Consider the following 23,189-nt stretch of genomic DNA (forward strand, 5'->3'; position numbering starts at 1 on the left):
AGACAAAGTGTTCCCGGGCATGGAGCCTCTGTTCCCTAAGGTGCAGGCCTGGAAAGGGGCCAGGGCATCCCTCCTGTTCCCACTAACCAGAATTACCACTGGACAGAAGTGCAGTTGACTGGTTATGTTAGGTACTGAATTGAGTTGTATAATTCTTGCTTTTAGAGTGGGGAAAATCAGAAGCAGTTTGTTCTGTGAGTATGGGCAGAGAAAGTTGCCCCCCTTGGGTCTGTGGTCCCCAACAGGAACAGGAGGACCCCACCCTTGTTTGCCTGTTGCTCTACAGTCATCCCATACTTATCTCCCAAACCCATTTGCCAAGTCCAACTTTGTGTCTCTGAGTAAAACACACTAATGAAACAGAATTCTTTTTTTTTTTTTTTTTTTGTTCTATTTTGGTGACAAGAGAGATCCTTGATGGAAACTGGATCTGTAAGAAAAAAAATAAGGATAGAGCCGTTAGCTTGGACAACATTTCATGACCTTGGGATTTTGGTGGCTTTCCAGTTTTACAACCCCATGGGTGAGGAGGGTTCAGCCGTTGAGGTCTTCTTGGGGAAAAATGAATTACATAGGATTCAAATTTCTTCCATTCTCTTGTCCAGTCTCCTTTTCATCCAAACAGCCACTTGGAGCCTGGTGTTCCCCTTCAGGCTGTAACGCACTTATGCAAAATGCCTGGCTCACACTTGGCTCAGTCAACATTAGTGTCTTCTATTCTCTCCCCACCCCCAGAGCCCCTAGCAGCTGCAGTGGAGCCTCCCTCCCCCAAAACTGGGCCATGGCAGTGAATTTTACTGTGCTCGGTGCCCGAAAGGAGAGGGGAAACAGCCCTTTCCTTTCGGTGCCTCCTCATTTCCAGTGGGATGCTAAGAGACAGGTTTACCAAGCTTTAAGAAAGAAGGTTCTAGAAACACCTTTTACCACATAGGGGGTTTTGCCACTGCCATTAGATGGTTCTTTAGGCTCTGGACTGAGGAGGACACTAAACTATTTCCCTTCTACAAGGTCTAATTGCTAAGCCTTTGGAACTCAGGATGTCCCAGAGAACCTCCCCCAGGCACACAAACCCTCATGGGGCTTTCCGGGATTCAAGCACTTGTCCAAGCCAACAGGTCTGGACATTGGAGTTCATCTGTCACTCTGCTACTGTATCACCTTCTAAAAGCACTCCTGCCTCTTGTTGGTGCTGCTGGCAGGGTTCCCACCTAGTTTGCTCTACTCCTTTGTGCAGTAAAGGGAAGCAAACTCAGCCCCAGAGTTGGGGTAGAATATAGGGGGAGCTCTGGATTGGTCTAATGCAGTCAGGGTAATTTAACTCCCCTCTGCCATTAATTTGTTGAAGAAGACACATGAGACCCAATTCAGGGGTATGTCACCCCAATTAGAGGGCAGGTATACCAGGGGCAGGGGCTTCTGGGAAAAACAACACAAGAAGAGACATAAGGAGGAGGTGGCCTTTTCCCTGACTTCTGAGGGTCAGGTATGAGGATGAAATTCTGGGAACTCTTCCAGATATCCGCCCGTGAGGGGGAACGAGCCCCTTCTTTGCTGAGGGGTGTCAGAGCTGAAAGCCAGATTAGTCCCCAGGTCCCTGCCGACCCTGTTGAGTTAACCATCCATGTGCTGCTTCCCAAGTGTTCCCTGAGATAATCTCCCTGTTGCCATTTTGAATTAGGTTTTCTTGAAATTTGTAGCACCAAAAAATCTTAAGCCACATTCCACATCAAATCAAGTCTTAAAATGCCTCGTGGCAGTTGGAAACCTACCAATTCGCACTTTCAGTTTTACAGCTGAATTAAGGGGAGAGAAGTCCGAGGGGAGCACTTTCCTATTTACCAAGCACCTTATCCATTAGAGGTAGTTATTTTTCACCCTGCCCACAAGTGAAGGCATTCTTCTCACGGGGCAGTGAAAGCTTTTTGATCAGGAAGGATCAGCATTGAGGGCAATGGTCGAAAATGCAGGATGTGTAGGAAGTAGGAAGGGCGAGTCCAGGAAGCACCTGGGTCAGCCCATCCATCCCAGGAGGGGAAGAGGCTGTGAACCTGGGTGTGGGTGCATGGTCCCCCCTCTGTTCACTTTACAGATGAGGGTGGGTCCCAGCCACAGGATAGGGAAGCACATGTCTGTCTGTCCGCACTCTGTGAGGCACAGAAGAACAAACAGACATGTAGTAGCAGGGCCCTCACAATCAGGTCTCAGCCCTGCTCATCAGCGCCTTCTGCTGAGATTGTCTCTTTTCTGCCTTTTCCTACCTGTGGATACCACTTGTTGACCTGAAACCTACCTGCTCTTCCCTATCTCTGAGAACTTACTGGGACCCTGCATGCTTGCCTAGACCCAGAGCAAGCCCACGGCAGGTGTCTTCTCCACGGGCACCTTCCTTCATTACCAGACTTCTAAATGGCATCTTCCTGGCCTCCGTTCCAGACTCTCGGCTCTATCTAGGTCTTCTCCCTGAATCATCTTAGCCCCTGCCTCTGGCTGTAGATTTCAGCTCTTATGAATCACTCCCTTGCTTGGAGCTAAGACCTGGCTTTTCCAGTGACTTCCATATGTCCATCTGCCTCCGTGACATGTCCCTTTGGTAGTCCAATGCCTCAATAGTAACAACAGAATAGAACAGAACTCTCGATTTCCATCCTCTCCTGCGCCTTTTGCCTCTGGCAATGGCACCCCAAGGAGTCATCCTTGAGGCTTCCCTTTCACTCATCGCTTCATCCAACCTATCAGCAAGACTTGCTGGTTCTGCCTCTGTAATGTCCCTGGTCACTTCCCCTCTGCAGCCATCCCCTTGATCCAAGTGCCATCTTTGCTTGTCCAGCCCAGTGCAGATGATTCCCACCTGGTCCTCCTCCCCCTTCCCCAACCTCTATCCAACAGGCACTGCGATTGTTTTGAAATCTTTGAAATGAAAACCAACAGCTTGAGAGATATCTAGAACACGAAATCTTCAAGGCTCTACCTGACCTTGGTCTCCCCTGTGATGGCATCCTGACTGCCAGAGCTCCAGCCATATTGGCCTCTTCTCTGTCCTAAAACATGTTACGTTCCTTCCTGCCTAACTGTTGGATCTGCTTTTCTGTCTGTAAGCACCCCTTTCCCCCAAATTTGCACTGTCTGTCTCCTTCTGCCCTATATGTCTCAGCTCAGAGAGGCCTTTGCAGACCAGCCTATTGCAAGCAACATCCCTGCCTGCTCACCCGCCCTTTTCTGCTCTTTATCAGATCTACTTTATATCTTTATTTCCTTGATAACACTTGCTGCCAAATCGAGTGATCTTGTTTATTCATTAAACGGGTCAATTGTCTGTCTGTGGCCACTGGAATGCAGGCTCCCTGGGTTGGGGATGGGTCTTTGGTTCTGTCTTGGTTTACTCCTATAACACAGTGGGAGGGACCTAAGAAATATGAATGAATGAATGCAATATTTAACCAATGAACATGCTCTCTTGTCATTTGGACTCTGCCGTCTAGCTTGGGTGTCAGAAAGCATTTGTCTCCATGGGAATTACTATCCCCTGCCCCCTTTGCCTGGGAGCCTTGGCCAGTTTAGATCCACAGACTTTACCGGACTTCCAAGCCTGAAGCCCTTGCCTTGGCCTGTGGGTGGGTGTGGCCAACCATTTCCCGCTGTGGTCATCGTGTCTCACAGTCCCCAGTGTGGTGCCAGGCACATGGTCAGTACACACGACAGCTGTGCCAACCCACTTGCCTATTTACAGGGGTTCCTGCGGGGAACCCCAGGGTGTTGGGGTGGGAGACACTATGTTTGACTAGTGTCCAGGAATTGTCACTGCAACTTCTAGGCTTTTAGAAAGTCCTCTCCTGACCCCTGCTGGTGGCACCATAGACCTCAGACTCCTAGTGTCCACTGAATGATGGGATAGGACACTGGAGTGCCGGCTCTGGCAGAAGCAACTCTGGAAGAAGCCAGGTCTTGCTGAGGGTCAGTTAAAGGACATTTCAAGGGCCCCAAAGCCAATGAACACTCCATCCCAGTGCTGGAACCAAAGTTTGACCAAAGCAGTGGGTCACGTGGGGGAAAGGCCACCTCATCAGAATTGCTAGGCATGGGCTATGGGGCCTTGGAAGAAGCCTGTCTCAGGCGGCAGGTGCCTGCCTCTCCCTCAAGGGACACTGGAGTGGTCAGGGGACAACTATGGCTGGAGAAAAGAAGTCCATTCCTGGGAGGACCAGCCTGTCAGGTGTGAGCTCTGTCGTTGGACTAGTTTTATCTGGCCTGGAGAAGGCAGGTCCCCAGGCCTGCCTCCAGGCAAGGGGACCACCCTAAGAAGACATAAGGAGTCACCCTTCAGAGCAGAAGAAAGAGGTGAGCGGTGCCAAGTTCGGGCACAGCATGCATTGGCCAGTTTGTTAAGTGAAGTCAGCAGTATAGAACCCCACAGACCACTTGAACCCTCACCTCCAACACACTCACAGCCTCAGTCTCTGGGGAATCTTGTTGGCTTTGCCACCGATTCACTCTCAGTGGCAGGGACGTGACCTACTCCAGGCCCTGGATGGGGTTCCACTCTACTCCCCTCTTCCCGTTTTCCCTCTCCCCATCCCCTTTACTCACCCTCCTTGCTGTCTATAAACATCTCCCTCCTCCCCTCTCTGAGCCCCTCCATGCAGGGCCCCCGACACCACATTAAGTCGCCAGGATTTCTGCCACTCATTTTTCAACCCTGGTTAAAGCAAAGACAGCGCCCCGGCGTGCAGCTGCCAGTCTTAGGGTCCAGCGCGTGTTCTTGGAACACACAGGACTCCGCTTTGAAAGCTGAGCCTTTCTTGGGCACCCTCCTCTGCTAGAAGTGCATGACATTTGGGATTCATATCTCCTGTGAGTCTTTTTATGGCAAGAAATAGGGTTTTCCATTTATGGCCACATTTAAATTTGCCTTGAAAATAAATGCATGTAAGTTCAAAAGAAAGCTAATTTTAAAAGGAGTAAGGCTATTGCAGGTGTCAAAGTCGGCCGAGTTTGGGGAACACTGAGTTAGGAGGCGGTGTTGATGACGCAGATGGGGCAGCGGCTGTGTAGAGGGCCTCTTCTGGGCGAGGCCCTCTGCTGAGTGTTTGACATACATGTTTTTCACCTACTCCCTCAACAACCCAGTGAGAGGGGTACTCTTATTACCCCATTTAACAAGAAGGACATGGCAGGAGTTAGGGAAAACTTGCTCCAGGCCCTAGAGATCCTGGATGTGGGAGGGGAATCCAATCTCAGGCTTGCCTGCCGCCAGTGGCAGAACCCAAGGGGACACCGTGGCCCCTGTTTAAGGAGCCTTTAGGACACAATGCTTTCGCTCAGGGCCATTCTTCAAACTGCGCATCACCACCTGTGACCCAGCCTGGCGAGTCTGAACATTCCCTCATTAAATCCTCAAAACCACTGCCCCTGGAGGTAGTTATTATTCCTCCTCCTTTAGCAAGGACATGCCTCTTACAGAAGTTAAGCAAGGCATCCCCGAAGACCCAGTTACTGGGCTCTGTCTCCAAAGCCTGAACCTTTCTGACCACTTCCACGATGGTCATAGTCACAAGACTGGCCAGCTGGCCAGCCCTGTTCTCTGAGCACCCTTTCTCTGCCTCTCAATAATCTCAGGACAGAGGTCCCATGACCTTCCTGGTTTATAGACCGGGAAACTGAGGGCCTCAGCTACTCTGCTATTTCATGAAGCTTAAGGTGCTTTTATTCTTCCATGAAAGTCCCTTGATCAGGCAGTAGAGCCCCGGAGTGGATGGTGAGTTTCCTTTTTGGGCTGGGCTTCTGAGATGCTTTGAGCATCTGTTCCCACCACATGCCCTACAGTGGCCATTCCTCGTCCATTCCTATGGCTGGTGGAGTTTGGGAGTGGGTTGAACAGCTGCCATTACCATTATCCCCCATTATTAGGCATTCACTGCCAGTGGATTTGACAATGGCAACAACCATGGGTGCTCTTGGTGCCCACCTAGATCCTCTTTCTGGGCAGGTGTGTCCATTCCCCAGCTCCTGAGAACTGTGAATGTTGGCTGCTAATCACTCAGAGCTGCCTCCTTCCCCAGGAACTTTCTCTCAAGAGGGCAAATGAGATCTGCTTTTCCCCAAAGACATACACTCCTCACTCCTACTGCCAATCACTCAATGATGGAGGAGCACAGAAGGCCAAGCTTCTTGCTCCAAGGTGAGACCAGCTCTGTGGTTAATTCACACGCCAGAGCTCCCCTGGGATCAGGCTGAGGCTGGACTCCAGCTGAGACCTCCTCCTTGTCCTACTACTTCCTCTGTCCTCTCTTACCTCCTTCACTCCTATTTTCCCTCATAAATCCTACGCACCAAATCCCTGTCTCAGGCTCTGCCCCTGGGATCCTGGCCCAAGACAGGGGAGGACTGGAGGTACCATGTAAGGCATACTCCCTGCCCTCAAGGACTGTGTAATGTAGTTGGAGAAACAGGCCACATAGGTACCAAGAAATCGATTGCCCACAGTACAGAGTAGAAAAGGCTGGAGAAAACAGTGTTAAAAAGATGGGGAGATCACTGGAACTGTAGGTGGGAAGAGCTTATGGAAGAAATGGGACCAGGTCATGAAAGATAAGTAGCACTTTAGAAGGGAAAGTTCTCTCGGCAGAGAGAAAGTTCCAAGGGAAGTCCTAAGAGAGATGGGAACCTCTGTCCAACCTCTGTCCAACCTCTCCGGCTTCATCCTGCCTGGGATCTGTGACTAGGGAACCTCCACCCCCCGGTGAGTGTTGGGGGAGCTCTGATTTGACAATCCAATAATGGGTCTAGCATTTTCCAAGAGTGTCAGGGCTGCTTGAGAGAGCCATGTCAGATGACCCTGAGGCCAGGAAGTCACTCAGTTCTTAAGCTTTCCCTAAGAGGCTGGAGGCTTGGTCCATGCATAAATTATTCCTCCTTTATTCCTAGAAGGGACAGATACTCCCTCAGCCCTGCACTGCAGGCACGGTGACCCAGTGGGCTTGAGCATTACCTGTGCAAGGGGACAGAGGCACAAAGGGGGTACACGTACCTGCCGGACCGTGGGCCTGGGGGTTGCTCACAAGGATTCAGTGGTGTAATAGGCAGCTCCTAGGGCCCCCAGAACTACAGCAGCAGTCCCGAGAGCTTGGAGCACGCGAATTACGATGAGTGGAGTGTTTCCTTGTAGGTTTTCTGTAGAGCAAAGCAGAAAGCCCACAGGTTGGGAGAATCTGGACTCTAGTGCCTGTCCACAGACAGGGGAGGCAGAAACTGTAGGATCCCCTCAGCAGTTCAGAAATGCCCATCTCCCACTACTGATGCTCCTCCCGAGGGAAAACAGCTCTGTCCGCCTCCGTCCGGTGACTCCCTGCCACAGGACCCCCACCTCCGAGGATGGGCAAGCCTGGGATGCCAGCTTCTGGGGACACTCAGGAAGCAGGATATGAAGGCAGGGAAGGCTGTGGTGTGCAGGCCCGAGCTAAACATCTTACATCCAGTGTCTTCCTCCAGCCTCAAAACAACCCCGTGAAGTAGGTTCTATCATGGGCCTCTATTTTGGAGAAGAATCATCTCAGGAAGCCGCATGGGATGCCCACCACACAGGCAAGGAAGATGGACCATTGTGCCAGTGACTGTGAGGAAGACTTTCCCAAAAGGCAATATCCATTTGAACAATCCTGCTGAGGTAGGGAATCTTATTTGATGTGAATGTGTATTTAAAACCAAGATCCAACATTCGGCTCTACTGAGAAATGTAAAGAATATGGAAGCTGATGGTGTGATTTGAGTGGAATTAAGACTAGAGGTCTCACCCGGGCCAGGCAGCATCTCTGCCCCTCCCTCTCCTTCCCCTAATGGGAAACCGCCTTGCTTTCACCTTTCCCTCCACCTTTTCACAGTAAGCCAGGGGAAGATCCCAAGACCCTTCTAGACTCAGCGCAGATAGATACCATTGACACTATAAAGTCTCTGTGGACCCAAGCTTTGGAGGGAGCTCCCCTTTTTTCTGAAGCTCTTTGAACTTCTAAGAAGCAGGGCTCACTTCTGGGCTCCCATCTTAGTTTCTGAACGTACACATCTCACCTTGCCACATAGACTGCACGATTTTTAAAGGGTCAAGTTCCCTGTTCTGGTTTTCCTCACATTACCTAGTCTTCTATGCCCAGGAGGGGTTCTCACTTGTTGGTTTTTAAAGCGACATGAAATCCATGGCATGGCTCAACAGACGGACAGATGGACGGAAATACTAAGTGTGTGCGAGGAAAATCAGTAGAGGTGAGCGGCGGGCAGGTCGTTCCTTGATGGGACTTACCAGACTGTAGAGTATTTTTAGCTCTACACATGTTCTCTCGACACCCTGGGCTACCTGTATGCCTCTCTCATGTCCGAGAGGTGGTGATTTTCAGGGATGGACAGGAGAGTGGATTTGGTGGGGGAGGGAGCAGGAAGAGAGTGAGGCATCAGTTCTGCTCCTGGAGTAGGGATCTGAGATCCCCAAGAAGGGAGTCTATTCATGGACATTGGTGAGACCTTGAAGTATAAGTATAGCTACTCTGGGGCCCAGTCCTGGGGACAGAGGGAGGCACATCGCCTTGCGCTACTGGGAAAGTGGACTGACAACTTTAGCTCCGTTTTCTGTACAGGGTTCTTCCCGTGAGTGGAAGCAGCAGCCACCAGGTGGCTTTCTCCTGATGGATTCGTGGGAGAGGAAAGGAAGGGCAGGTACCTCGGAAGATGCTGTGGGAGCCTGGGGGCGTGTCCCCTGTGGAGACTGTCAGAAATGGTTGTGAAACGTGAAACCCTCTAAATGGGGTGGAGGTCTTGCTCTTACCAACCGGCCATGTGGGTTCCAATCAGTATTTATCACTGAATTCTGGGGGAAATTCATAAGCAGGTCAAGAACCTGAAGCTCTCAGGTATGGTGTGGGCCACAGAAGGAGGCCGGTGGCCCAACAGAGCACTGAATCACAGTGCTCTGAGTGAGAGGGACTTTTCTAAGGGCTGCGAGGGAGTGTGCTTTGAGGAAGAAGGGGGACCATGGAGAAAAGAACCACGAGCCTCCTAAAGAAGTCATTTCCGGTAAGGAAGAAAACTGGGCCCTCTTTGTGCAGATGGGGGACCCCTGGGCGTGGGTCTGGTCAGAAAGGGCAGGGCGCCAAACCCCAGGAAGTGGCCACCCTGGAGAGGCTTCCTTTCCGCCTGGGATTCTCAAGAAGGAGTTACAACATGGCAGCTAATAGGGTCCAGGACAGAGCCAGGCCCTGGGACCCAAGTGCCCCGAGGATCCAGCCCCCCACGCGCTCCAGAACCTGTAGAAAGTGAGGAGGCTTGGGGATCCTCTCCCTGGCATGGTGGGCCAGACCCGAGGAAGGAGGACATCAAAGATGCGGCTATGACACAGGCCCAGACGACGCCAGCAAGCAGAGCTGCCGGGGCAAGTGGAACAGGAACAGAAGGCCCGCGGGCCCGCACGAGTCACAGCCCCTGGATGGACAGAGAAGGAGAGAGATGAGGGAGCCCTGCCTCTAGGAGGCGTGGGAGAGCTAGGTAGACAAGGGAGGGAAGACTAGGAGGGGAACCTGGTTGTTTTAGAACCTGGAGCTCCGCAGGCCATTTTGAAATAATGGCGCTATTATTTGTTTATTCTCAGTTTATAAACCGGGAAACTGAGGCTCAAAGAATAGATGGGTTGTGGCCTTGTAACACAGAGATTGGAAGAAGTGGGTTTCAGCTCAGGGCTTCTAAGTCTTCTGGTGCTCCATCCATGGAATTCACAGAAAATGACAGCGGTAGGAGAGTGACTCTGAGATTCCACTGGAACATGGTCCATTCTTCTGCAGCTTATTGGCTGATCCAGAAGACAGTGGCTGCTCCAATTTACAGTCCTTGAAACTTTCCCAAACTTCTCTTCCATTTGTCCTCTGCTGAGGATGCCAGGAGTCCTCAGATATGGCGCCGTCTGCTGTTACACAGGAGGACTTCCGGCAGACAGTTTCCTCCTCCTCCTGGCTTGCATCCTGGCTTCTTGACACAGCTACATGTTCTTCCAACATAAGCTCCCCAAAGCCAGTGATCAATGGGGCAGACAACCACACTTCCTCCTTAGACCTGCCTACCACTGTTATTTTCCTGGAATGGAGAAGGAAGGGATTCTAAAAGGCAAGCCTTATCTTTTTTCTTTGTTAATTGTTTTAATAGACATTTAATTTCTGTGTCATGACATTTATTCTTTAAAGTGTTCAGTGGTTTTTGGCATATTAACAAAGGTGTAAATCCATCATTACTGCCTAATTCCAGAACATTTTCATCTTGCGCTCCAAGGAAACCCCATGGCCATTTGCGGTCACTCCTTTCCCCACCTCCCCCCAGCTCCAATCAATGGATTTGCCTATTCTGCACATTTCATAAATGGAATCGTGTACAACATGTGGGTTTTGGAGGGCTAGCTTCTTTCACTTAGCCCAATGTGTCTCAGGCTCATCCATGTTGTAGCACGCATCAGTGGTGCCAAATAGGATTTCATAGTATGGATGTACCACATGCTGTTTATCCGTTCATCAGATTGTTGATATTGAGTTTGTCCAACTTCTTGGCTACCATTAATTAATGGCGCTGTGAACATTCATGTGCACGTTTTTGTATGGATGTTCTATTTTTAATTCTCTTGGGTGTGTCCCCAGGAGTGGAATTGCTCGGTCATATAGTAACTTTGCATTTGACCGTTTGAGGAACTGCCAGATTGTTTTCAGCACCAGCCGCACCATTCTGTGTTCCCTCCAGCCATGGATGTGGGTTCCATTTAGATTTTAGGGGCACCTGGGTGGCTCAGTTGGTTGAACGTCTGACTTGATTTCGGCTCAAGTCATGATCTCAGGGTCGTGGAATCGGGCCCCACTTCAGGCTCTGTGCTTGACTCGGAATCTGCTTGAGATTCTCCCTCTTCCTCTCCCTCTGGCCTCCCCGCTTCAAACAAATAAAGAAATAAATAACATCCTTTAAAAAAAAAGATTTGGATTTCAGAAAATGGCGCCCTTATGTAAAGGCCTTCATCCCTTATCATCCACCCTTTTTCGCACTCTGGCTAGAAGGAATAAAATTGCCCTGGCAGAAAAGTGCAGGGTGTCCACTCTAACCACGGGCAGGCCACCCCAGTCACCTGCGTGGCCTTCTCAATAAGCAGAATTCCTCCCCAGGGGTGAGCCACACGCATTCCTCAAAAGATGTGGGGTTGGAACATTTTGCTTTCTACAGATATCAGTTCTGAAGGCCATAATCCAGAAGTGTTTCCACCAGTGGTTGATGATCACAATATATGCAATATGTAACACTCAAAACCATTTCTACATGTTAAGAATGGGTTGATTCTTAGCCACTGAAATACCATTGTCCACGCAATCGCTTGGGGCTAGCTCTCTCACTCATACCTCACTTGCAGTTTATATCCACACCATCCCGGAGGAATAAGCTGTGGCCCAGAGAGTGTGGCCTATTTGGGATCATAAAGCCACTGGCACTGGCTCATGGTGAAGCCAAAAGAAGCTCAGAGAAGGGTGTTCTTCCTCCTGGGGAAACTTGGGACTCTTGGGATCAGAAGGTCAATGCTGCAGTTAAGAGTGAAGATTATAGAGTCAGAATCGACGGAGGTCCTCCTCTTGGTGTTACCAGTGCCTGCTTGAGAGTGTGTTGTTTGATTTCATTAAGCCTCAGTTTCCCCATCTATGAAAGGGAGACCATGATGATAATGCCTCCTTTATAGGACTGTTAAATGGGAAGATGCACACTGACAGCGAGCTGAATGCTAGGTACATGGTAAATGCTTGGGGGTTGTTAGTTCGTTACTACCATTATTATTATTATTAGAAGTAGTAATATTAACCAGCCTGTCTCCCCAACTCCACTTAATTCCCTCTATGCAATCCAATGCTCAGTCAGATTCTGGCTACCCAAGAAGACGGAGGGCCACTTTTCCTAGACAGCCATTCCATTTTCAGACAGAACTAATTGTTGTTAAATGTCTTCTTGTTGAGCAGAAATCTGCCTGTCTCTAGTATCTTCCATGGGTAAGGCTGCCAGATTTAGCAGATAAAAATACAGAAAGCCCATGCAATACCCGGGACTAGAAAGTTACTTGTTTATCTGAAATTCAAATTTAACTGGGTGTCCTGTATTTTATCTGGCAACCCTGAGTCAGACCTCTGAGGCCAACAAAGAACATGTCTACTCACATCTTTTACTTGACAAATTTCCTCCAATTCCTTCAACCAAATCTCATACATCACACGGTTCTTGCTTTCCCAACCCCTCAAACCCCATTATCTTCTTTGGACTAGATTGCTAGGCATTTTTCACAGCACACAAGAGTATGAATGACCACCTCCCTTGTCCTAAACCATATACTTCTATTAACACATCCTTGGTTTTTATTTTTGAGCAGCCACATGGCACTTCTGACTCCTAATAAGATAGTATCACCACGGAGCCAAGCGCAATGTTGATCGATGTATATGTGTGGCTGCCTTCACTGAGACCCAGGGTGGTGAGGACTGGCAAAATCCAGGGATCCTGAAGTCCTAGGTAACAACAAAACCCCAAACCCTCACACTTCACCAGCACGTTCCAGAATACACATCAACCATGCACCATTACCCGAAATGAACCCGCCTCCGGGGGACCCTAGGACTCCACCAGCAGGAAAGCTAGATGTTCTTGAGTTAGAAGCCTGCCCACCTGTTTTCCTGGATCGAGAGGATGCTTTCGAGTTAGTGTCCTGAGGTAACAGGCCCCGGGTGGAGGAGTTGGTTTCGGGAGCTGGGAGAGCCTGGGGCGCAGACTGTCGCCGGGTGCTTACAGAGCTGGGCTGGGGGGTAGATCTGGGGCTGGTCTGCTGCGGGGTGGAGGCGGGGCTGGGCTGCTGCGGGGTGGAGGCGGGACTGGGCTGCTGAGGGGTGGAGGCGGGGCTGGGCGGCTGGGGGGTCGAGGCGGGGCTGGGCTTCTGAGGGGTCGAGGCCGGGCTGGGTTCCTGCGGGCTGGATCTGGGGCTGGGCTGTTGCGGAGTGGATGCCGGGCTGGGCTGCTGCGGGGTGGACTCGGAGCTGGTGCGCTGGGAGGTGGAGCCATGGCGTCTGGATTCCGGCTTCTTCCTTTTGCCCTTCCTCATGGTGGGTTCTCTTCACCTAAACGTGGACCTACATGGAGCTGCCTAATCTTCCGGCTCCCTCCTGGAGGGGCCGTTTGCCCCTGCCCTGGGGGAAGGGTCTGGCCTCGGGAGGGACCTAAGCCCCGCAGAGAAGTCACCTCCACCCCTCCTGTGAGGTCACAAACCCAGGGTGGTTCCTATGGCAGGGTTCTGGGGACAGTCTTCTCTGCCTACGCCAGCCTGCTGTCCTCCCTCCTCCCCAGCAACCGGGATAGGCAGAAGGCCCTCAGGGACCTGGGTCAGCCTGGCTACGGGAACGGGGACATCTTGGACCCCCCAAGATGTTGCGACCAGAGCGCCTCCTTCAGGCACCTCTCCGCTGGTGCGCTCCTGGGTCCCTAAGCGCTCTCTGTTCGCTTTTAGACACCCCCCCCCCCCCCAAGCTCAGCTCTGCCAAGGGTTTCCACAACCCAAAACAAACTACTTCACCATGCATCCTGTGAGTTTTAGGTAATTTTACTGAAGGTTTAGAGGTCCACGGGAGGTCCGCAGGCTTCTCCCATCTCAGCTGTTTCCTCCCCATTCAGATGATCTTAAAGTAGCCTCACCCTTCTTCCAAAACCTGCCCTCCCCACTGTAGGAAGGGGCTAGGGATCCGCAACTTGGATAGGAACCTCGCTTTTGCAAAAGAATTTCCCCTATAAGACATCACAGTTTGGAAAATTACACTTTCTTTTAACTCAGTCGCGGCAATGATGGACTACCTCTCAAACCCCAAACTCGTCGGGTCAATTAGGAGACTATGAATATTACTTCAAGGTAAAAATATGATTTTCCTTTCAGGATGGAAGCGGAAAAGGCGTTTTTAAAAGACAAGCCTAAGCTTCACGCTGTGACCGCAACACAGTATGTGCTCACCTTAGAATACTCTACCTCTGCCATAAATGCATCAAAAGGTGGGTGAGTATTCAGCAGCGAAGCTCATGCTCTTGGGGGTGGGGGTGTGTGATGCCCTTGGCCAAGGATAGGGTTTAGGGCAGACATTGCTAGAAGGCACCTCCATGCAAGGCCAGACCCGATGTGAAATGTGAAATGACAGAAAGTATTTTGGGATTCTAGATCCTGAAAAGACCGTAATGATTCTCTTTTTTGCAGAAGAGAAACTGAGGGAAACTTAGGGAAATTAAATCACCTTCCAAGATCACCCAGCTAGCTGGAAGCATTGGCAGGGCGAAGTTCCCATTTCATTTCATGATTCCAGCAGGCAATAGGGAATCAGATCATTATACAGGCCTTAAAAGTCAATGGGCTAGAAAGATCCCTTGAGTGAGAAGACTGAATTCTTTTTAAAAAAAAGTCACCAAGGATTAGAAGTGGAAGATCCCTCAGATCAATAAAGTCAGATCGGATTTGGTTGACCATCAGCACAAAGTAGTTCAAGGAGCAAACTGAGTCTACAAGAAGGTGGTAATTCTCTAGAGTCAAGAGCAATGGATCCCTCTGGGGGAGTCAATTTAGAATCAGAGAGACTGGAAACTGGGGTCAGGGACCCTGTCCAGATTTAACAGACAGGTTGGGAACTCCAAAGGCATTTATCTCTGCAAAATTAGATTTCCAGACACCAGTGGGCTTTTGCCTGGGGCTTCAACCTGATTTAAATCAGGGGTTCTCAACCTCAGCTCTATTGACATTTGAGGCCGGATAAATCTTTGCTGTATGAGCCGGATGATTCTCCTGTGTATTGTAGGAAGTTTACCGGCAGCCCTGGTGTCTGCCACGAGATGCCAGTAGCAACTGCTTCCCCCACCAAAGATGTCTATAGACAATGCTAAATGCCTCCGTGTGTGTGTGTGTGTGTGTGTGTGTGTGTGTGTATGAAAGAGAGAGAGAGAGAGAGAGAGAGAGAAAATTGCCCCTGGTTGAGAACCCTGTTTTTTAAATGAATTAGATAAGGGGCGAACATGCATGGGTAGTCTTTCCTGGTAGAGATGAAAGAAGTGTGTCATTTCACACCAAGGAGCCAAATGGCACAGAAAACAGGTCTCTCTTCCTGAGGAGAGCGATGGAGAAAACACAGAGGCTCAGGCTTTGGGAGGAGTGAAGAGTTTTTCTATGGCAGTGGAAAAAAATATGGGTGGATTCTTTCATAAGGGTGATTCCAAGAAGAGGGAGACAGCACTCATGGAATGAGGGTTTGGTCCAGAGGGATGAGGAAGAACAGCACTGCGATACTTTGCTAGAAGGTCTTCCTTGGCCCCCACTGCCTTCCCACTGGAGCAAAAGTTCCCGGCTGGAAGTCTGACTTCATAACATGGTCACAGACCAGCATCCCAGGTATACTGACCAACTCTCTGCTACCTTTTCTAGCTCTTGCCAGCTGTGAGAGTGGAGGCTTGCTTTCCTCCATTTGTGAAAGCCCTTCCCCTCTCTCAACCCCCCCCCCCCCCCGTCATTACACTTCCCATCATCAGGTTCCATCCCAAGTGGACCGGTCTCCTTGAGGTCCCCAACTGGAAGAGACCCTTCCCTCCCTGAGTCCCAGATCACATACCGCATGGTGTTAGAGTGATGGGTTTCCTGTCTTCCCTTGAGTTCCCTACTCCCAGGCTGTGAGTACCCTGGAAGGCCCGAGTCCAGAGAAGAAGCGCAACACAAGCTTCTCCAAGGCGAGGGTAGGAGGACAAAGAAAGCAGGAAACCGCCGAAGGCAGGGTGAGCATGGAATGTGAGGGCCAACAGGCTGTATCACGAAGGGGTTACTTTCCTAAGACGGGCTGGGGTTTTCTGGCCTTGCTTGAGGATCTTGGAACAGTCCACAGGCAAGGGGCTCTCCTACTTGACCTGGCAGCCATGAGACAATCTTGTGCACTATTTGGCAAGGTGAGAAGATGGAGTCTAGGGGGAGGTGAAGTGAGGATGAGGTTCTGAGGGTGTGAACATCCACACCCGGTGGTTCTGGACTTCTGGCTACTTCCAGGACGCTAAGAGCAAGCGTGTCAGCATTTGCCCCTAAGCTTGCATCTTACAGTTGGGTGACACCTCAGACACCAGCTGGCCCTTGACTCCCACCTGTGAGGAACGGGAGCTAGTTCTCCAAGGGGACAACCTGCTCTGGTCACCAGTAGGAGGCTGGCTGAGCTTTGAGCAACTGGGTATTGGAACTCCCCGTCCCAGGCGCTTCCTTCCCTGCTGCCGCTGGCCTCTGGAGAGGACTTCCTGGAGACAGAGGGCACCTGGTGCTCATTCCAGAGCTCAGTGTCCAAGGCCCTGGACCCTCTGGGGCCATAGGCCTGGATTCCTTGATAGGCATGCACTCAAGAGCGGAGCAGGAATCCCGACCCATCACCTCCTCCAAAGCTTAGCTGTGAGGAGGAGACGTGAAAAGCCCTTAGGACAGTCCCTAATGCACACCAGGCAGGGTTTTCTTGTCAATTATGCTTTCCTTGGAGGAGAAGCCTCCAGAACCAATCAAGGAGTAAGTGGATGTGGAAAGGCCGGGGTGGCACTGGGTCCTAGAAACTCCCAAATCTGTACCTTGCAGAAGTGTGATGCAGGGTGCAGGGGGAGAAAGGGGCTAGGTGGATGGGTGGGAAGAGTTTAACTCCACAAATTCAGTAAATGTGAATATTTTTGACCAGAGATTGCCCCAGCGAGCACACCTGGGCTGAGAAATCTGATGAATCTTCATCCAAACCGGTGTTAAGTGGAGGCTCTAGGAGCGGGCCCGTGACATGGGGGATGTGTCCACTCCCCTGGACCAGGACCGCACTCCCTCCATCCTTGCAGTTTCCACGCACCCCCTCCCCCGACCCCCGCCCGCTGTCGAGACCCTCACCATCCGTCTGGGTCTCCTGATCCACGAGAAGGACGCTGCCCTGAGCCCTGGCATTGCGCCCTGTGCTGGCGGCGGGTTGGACGTCCAGGACGCAGTCCGAGCGGCTGGGGCGGAACACCGCCGTGTGCACCTCCACCGAGGGGCTGTGCGGCGCGAAGGCGGTGCAGAGCAGGGTCTCCATGCGGCGGCGCGCCTCGGCCTCCTCTTCCGGCTGCGGCTGCACCACGATCCCGACAAGCGCAGCAGGCGGCTGGCGGTGCCGCGCCTGCACCTGCTGCAGGAGCAGCTGCAGCCGCGGCAGGTTGGAGCGCAGCGCCGACGCGCGGCACAGCACCAGGAGCAGCCGGGGGTTGCGCTGGGGCGGCGGGCAGGGCACCCAGCCTTCCGACAGCGGCTCCTCCGCCGCCTCGCGGCAGGAGGTCTCAGACCCAGCCCGAGCCGCCCCGCACTCGCACGGGTCCGTGGCCTTGCACCTGTCGCACCTCCTCTCTTTGGCGCAGCGCCTGGACTTGGCGGCCGGGCAGTCGGCGCTGTCCCACCCGCTGTGGCCAGGACGCTTGCGCTGCCGCGTGGCGCAGCTGCTGTGGTAGCTTGCGGTTCGAGTGGACGAGGGCCTGGCGCAGTGATCGTCCGGAGCCTGCTCCAGAACGTCCTGCACGGTCAGGCAGTCCTCATCCTGCTTCCAGAGCTCTCCGAACAGCAGTATCCGGCCGTGGCCCTCGACGGGCTGGGCCCGAGCCTGTTGCTGAGACTCCGCCTTCCTGTCCTGCGGGGCCCTGGAGGGCCCGGCCCCAGGCTCCATGCCCGGTCCCGGCTCTCTTGCCCCTCTGGGCCCCGGGGCGTCTGTTGGCCACGGGACAAGCCGCCCTTCCCTGGAGCATGTCACAATACCCCTGCGCCCTCCCTACCTCTTCCTGTCCTGACCTAGGGCCTCCGCCCTTTATTTTTTGGAAATCTTCCAACATAGGGAAGTCGCTGCTTCTTGCCGCGGAAATGCCAGCTGTGTTCAGTTTCTCTTGTCATTTTGTGTGTCTTCGGTATCAACAGGGGAAATCCTTTTATCTTGGGGTTGGACCATTATGCCCAAGCCTCCAAGTAAAACAGATTTTCCTGCACCTCACAGGTACTTAAAAAGCAGTGGGAGAAAAAAAAAAGACGATAAAAGGCAGTGGATCCTGGTGCCCACTGCACCTGGGACACCTGAAAAGCGGTAAGGAAAAGAGGAAAGGAACACCTGAAATACTTGCTGGGTGAACTGGGAGCCAGGGTCCTGGGTCCTGCCTGAACTGGCTGGGGCTGCAGGAGATGGTTCGCGGTCCTCTCCCTTCTTCTATGGGTATGTATTTGAAAAATCCAGTCTTTTCCTTCTGTATTTCTCCTTCACTCTTTACACAGAACTGTACTTTGCTATTTCTGGTCACCAAATATGTGTGTGTTTTCCCCACACTGAGCAATTCTGTGACACCAGCTGGGTGTCCTGCAGTTTAACTCAGTTCTGACACCGTCTTCCTAGGGATAGCATCCGATCCTCAGATCAAGGGTGGTGTCCGGAAAGACTGCCCCCCCCACCTTCAGATGCCAATTACAAGTCCAGGTTGTTACCCTTGCTTCTGAGCAATTGGCTGTAAATCTGAGATTCCCACAGTCCCCTCCTCAGGTTCAATTGCTTTGCTATGAATGGCTCACAGAACTCAGGAAAACAGTTTACTTACTGTTGACCAGTTTATTATCAAAGGATATATAGAAGGAGCGCCTGGGTGGCTCAGTAGGTTGAGCGTCTGCCTTCAGCTCAGGTCATGATCCCAGGGTCCTGGAATCGAGTCCCACTCAGGACTCCCTGCTCAGCGAGAATCTGCTTCTCCTCCTTCTTCTGAGCCTCCCCCTGCTTGGGTGTGTGTGCTTGCTCACTCTCTCTCTCACTCTCAAAGAAATAAAATCTTAGGAAAAAAAAAAAAGGATATAGAAGACCCGGATGAACATCCAGAAGGAGGAGATGCACAGGGCAAGGTGTGTGGGACACGGTGCAGATCTTTCATCCCACTTCTGGGCACACAGGAATTTCCCTGAACTTCCATGTGTTCCTCAATCTGAGAGCTCTTGGAATCCCAATACTATTGGGATTTTATGGAGGCTTTCTCATGTAGGCATGATCAAGTATTAACTCCAGCTCCAACCTTCTTGACCCTCTCTAGAAGATGGGGGGTGGGGCTGAAAATCCCCAACTTTTAATCATGGCTTGGTCTTTCTGGTGACTAGCTCCCATGCAGGAGCCCATGCAGAGTCACCTCATTAGAAAAAAACCACTCCCATCACCCAGGAAATTCCACCAGATTTAGGATCTCCATGTCAGGGACAGGGTTAGTGACCAAATGACCAAATAGTAGAACAAACAATGCTCCTAATGCTCTTATCACTTAAGAAATCAAAGGGTCTCAGGAACTGGAGGCAGAGACCCAACAGGTACCTCACAGGGCACCAAAAAGCCAGAAAGATCTTTAGCAAAATCAAAACAAAAAAGCATAAAACTCCTTATCTGCCCTGGGGAGGTGGGACAGAGGTATTCAAGAGAGCCACAGTGATTGGAATTCAAGGGTAGGGAAAAATTTTCCCTTTGTTAATTTTTTAAAAATGAGCTTTATTAGGTTGTTTTAAAATTATTTTTTAAAATATAAAAACTAGGGGCACCTGGGTGGCTCAGTTGGTTAAAGCCTCTGCCTTCAGCTCAGGTCATGATCCCAGAGTCCTAGGATCGAGCCCCACATTGGGCTCTCTGCTCAGCGGGGAGACTGCTTCCTCCCTCTCTCTCTCTCTCTGCCTGCCTCTCTGCTGACTTGTGATTTCTGTCTGTCAAATAAATAAAATCTTTAAAAAAAAGAGCATTCCAGATTATTTATTTTGTATATATATATAAAAGACTCTGAGCCAGAACCTCTAAGCGGGGATCTTGCTGAAAGCTGCAGGACCCTCTGGGCCAGGGAATTGGGAAGGACAGGGTAAAGATAGAAGACCCCACAGCTTTGCAGAAGCAGTGTGGACAGTTTTGGGGGGACTCTTTCCCTATCCTGGTTTTTCAGCCTTGGACCAGAGACTCAGCTCACCTTTCATCTGGATAATATTGGCAAGAACACTTCCAGCCCCTTCCTCCTTCCTTGGCAAATCCAAAAGTTCAGAGTCAGGGACTCATGGGTGACCTTTCCCTAGGGTGCTGGGTCACTGTGTTATAAATTGATGCTAGTTTCATCTAGGATGAATCAGACCTGTCAACCTGGCCACAACGGTGTCTGTTCACCTTTCCACAGGGAGACCTGTGGAAAGTCTGTGTGGGAGTCTTTCTTTCTTTTTTTTTTTTTTTTTAGAATATTTTATTTATTTGAGGGAGCACAAATGTGGGAGTTGGCGGGGAGGGTAGTGGGAGAGGGAGAAGCAGACTCTCCACTGAGCAGGGAGCCCCCAGGGCTCCATCCTAGGCCCCCAAGATCATGACAAGCTAAAAGCAGATGCTTAATCAACTGAGCCACCCTGGTGCCCCTGGATGTGTGAGGCTTAAGATTTGTGTCACCGTAGGAAGGAGGCGGCCCTGCCTGGGCTTGACCTGAACTTTTTTTTTTTTTTTTTTTTTTTAGATTAAAAAAAGGTCTCATTTGTTTATTTGAAATAGAGAGAGCCAGAAAGCATGAGCACGGGGAGGGGGAGAAGGAGACTCCTGCTGAGCAGGGAACCTGACATGGGGCTCCATTCCAGGGTCCCTGGATCATGATCAGAGCTGAAGGCAGTTGCCTAACTGACTGAGCCACCCAGGTGCCCTTTGACCTGAACTTTCCAAGCCAGCTTTATCAAGTTCTGAACTGGGGAGGACCAGTTAGGAAGGACTAGAGGTCCCAGACTCCCGAAACGTAGATTGGAACTGAACTGTAAGGAGGGAAGCCTGTTTCCTTCTCTGGCTCTGTCCCCCTTGACTGGGGTGAAAGCCGCCCGAGGCTGCCAGGGACAGGCCAGTGCTGTGTTCCTCACCCTCAGCTCACCGAATCAGACCGTTATCCGAGGACCCTCCTATTTAACTATCTGACATGGTGGGCTGTCCTTCATCAGAAAGTGAAGACTGAGGTACCACTGACAAAGGGTCCACGTAGGCCACGCCCCTGGGCACAGTGAAGACGCAGCATGGGGACAGGGGCAGGGAGGTGGCCCAGCTACCAGCTTCAGCGTGACCTTACAGAGGAGGAGGATGGTGCTGGAATCCAGGCATCCCTAGCAACCCTTCTGGGTCCCCCCCCCACCCCCAGAGGGAGAGAGATTTATGGCAGAAGTGGCCCTAGAGGCGGGCCCTAGATGTATGAGTGTACCACATGAATTCTAAGGCTCCTTAGCATATACTTGGGGGGGGAATACATCACCCCAAAATGTGTCACTTTGGATTATTTTGAGCTGAAGGCAAGCAAGACCCAAAAGACACAGGAAAAGCTTTTTCCCTCTCCTTTAACTGCCTAGAATTTAGATAGGGGGCCTGACCCAGAAAGAGAGCTATTACCAGATAATTTTTTTTTTTTTTTTTAACCAGAGAGAGTTTCCTGCATGACAGAGCCAACACCCCATTACCAAACACCTGCTTTTCTCATCTTCCTGGGACTTGTCCTCCTCCTTCTGGAGCCCCAGGTCCCTTGTCCCGTTCCGCAGTTCAGGATGGCATGTGAGCCTCAATTGCCTGACTATCTTTGAGTCTCCTATTTTTATGGGGCTCCCATATGTAAAAAATTAATTTTTTTTCTCCTGTTACTCTGTTCTATGTCAATTTAATTTTTGGACCAACTAAAGAACCCAGAAGGGAAGAAGGGAATATCTTTCCTCCTCAACAGCTTTGAACTCCTTCGTGGTTCATCTAAGTTGATGTAACAAAGAGATCCAAGGATCTATTGTCTTGGAAATGATATATATATTTTTTCTATTGAGGTCAGCCATAGACACTCTGCTCCCTTCACAGGTGACTTCCTTTCCTGCCTCCAGGGTAGCTGGCCCAGCACTCTTCAGCCCCCAGACAGAGGATACAAAGATGGGAGGGAGGGAAAGGTCGCATCCTTTCTAGGGCATGATTCGGAAGTTGGGTGCATCAATTCCACTCTTGTTCCATTGGCCAGCACTAGCCACATAACCACCTTGGCTTTGGGAGAACCTGGGACTTGTGGCCTCTGGTCAGGCACCCAGTTACTCCTTCTGTTACAAAAAGGAAGAAGGGATAAAAAGATAATGAGGGACATTTAACAGACTCCCCTTTGTGTCTAGTAATAATTGTCCCCATTAATTGAGATCTTTCCGTGTGCTGGGTGTACGCATATGTTATCTTTTTCTGCCGTCCAGCAATGGGTAGGCACCACCTCCAAGTTCTAGATGCAGACACCAAGGGTCAGAAGGGTTAAGTAAGTTGGCCAAATTCAATCAGCTAGTGAGTGGTAGTTCTGGGATCTAAACCCACGTCTGACTGGCCACAAATGGCTGGGATACAGGAAGGAACATAACATCCTGAGGCTGAGATGGGGCTAACCCTCCATAATTCTGGCTTCTGGATGCTAATCCATATATAGGCCGTGGGGGGAGAGGGAGGGAAGGGAAGGTTGGGTGAGGAAGGGGGAGAAGGAATCTCCTGGAACAAGCACCCCCTTCCCCCAATTGTTTTAGGCTCTCAAATGGTAAAGCTTCTGGGCATGGAGTTTTAAGGGCACAGTGAGAAAAGGTTGGTTCTAACCTAACCCAACCTGTTCTGACCAAATGACTAACCCTTCCTTCCTTCCTTTGAAGGTGAGTAACTTTCTGACTAAAATATTTATAAAATATTTTCATAATAAGGGATATTGAGAAGAAAGATTTACTATTTCAAATATCATAACTTTTATTGCCAACTTTGAAAAGTCAGGAAGGTCCTGCTTGGATATGGGGTTGAACCCAGAGGTTTGCAAACAAGTGTGAGAGGTGTGTGGCAGGACTTGCATCTGTTTGGGTCCCTTGCCTTTGCGTCTGGTTGCCATATTGGAGTTCCCCATAAAATTTCATATAAGGAAAGGATTCTGCAGATAATGCTTGGAAACTTCTGAACTAGACCAAATAGAATAATGTTATGCCTGATTCTTATTTATTTTGAAAAATCATTTTAAACAGGTAATAGAGGTATATGGCTAGATTGAAAAAAAAAAAACCCCACATTGTTGCTTCTGTTTGGCTCTCTTGGACTGCTCTCTAGGGGAGCCAGCTGCCA

At 50.7% G+C, this 23,189-nt stretch overlaps 1 protein-coding gene across 3 annotated transcripts; it reads right to left on the reverse strand.

Annotated features, from left to right (window-relative positions):
* Window positions 1-353: 353 nt before the first annotated feature.
* Window positions 354-19,749, reverse strand: SPATA3 (spermatogenesis associated 3). 3 transcript variants are annotated; one of them, XM_082690281.1, is made up of 3 exons: window positions 16,946-19,567; window positions 7,025-7,167; window positions 354-430 (listed from the first exon to the last, which is right to left on the reverse strand). In XM_082690281.1, the coding sequence occupies exons 1-2, from the start codon at window positions 17,745-17,747 to the stop codon at window positions 7,052-7,054; spliced, it is 918 nt and encodes a 305-aa protein (XP_082546407.1). In that variant the 5' UTR covers window positions 17,748-19,567; the 3' UTR covers window positions 354-430; window positions 7,025-7,051. The 3 variants fall into 3 exon arrangements, with proteins under 3 accessions (XP_082546407.1, XP_082546408.1, XP_082546406.1); XM_082690282.1 differs by lacking the exons at window positions 354-430; window positions 7,025-7,167 and adding an exon at window positions 9,589-10,938 and having other exon boundaries at window positions 16,946-19,749; XM_082690280.1 differs by lacking the exons at window positions 354-430; window positions 7,025-7,167 and adding an exon at window positions 9,589-10,968 and having other exon boundaries at window positions 16,946-19,749.
* Between the last annotated feature and the right edge of the window lie 3,440 nt (window positions 19,750-23,189).

This window comes from Mustela nivalis (genome assembly GCF_964662115.1).
Source record: "Mustela nivalis genome assembly, chromosome: 11".
NCBI classification, from domain to species: domain Eukaryota; kingdom Metazoa; phylum Chordata; class Mammalia; order Carnivora; family Mustelidae; genus Mustela; species Mustela nivalis.

Coding starts and splice junctions, on each gene's coding strand:
- SPATA3 (XM_082690280.1), bottom strand. CDS start 17,747: ATGGAGCCTGGGGCCGGGCCCTCCAGGGCCCCGCAGGACAGGAAGGCG. Junction 10,969..16,945: donor TCAGGAGACCCAGACGGATG/GTGAGGGTCTCG, acceptor TTTTTTTTAAAG/GATGTTATTTATTTCTTTAT.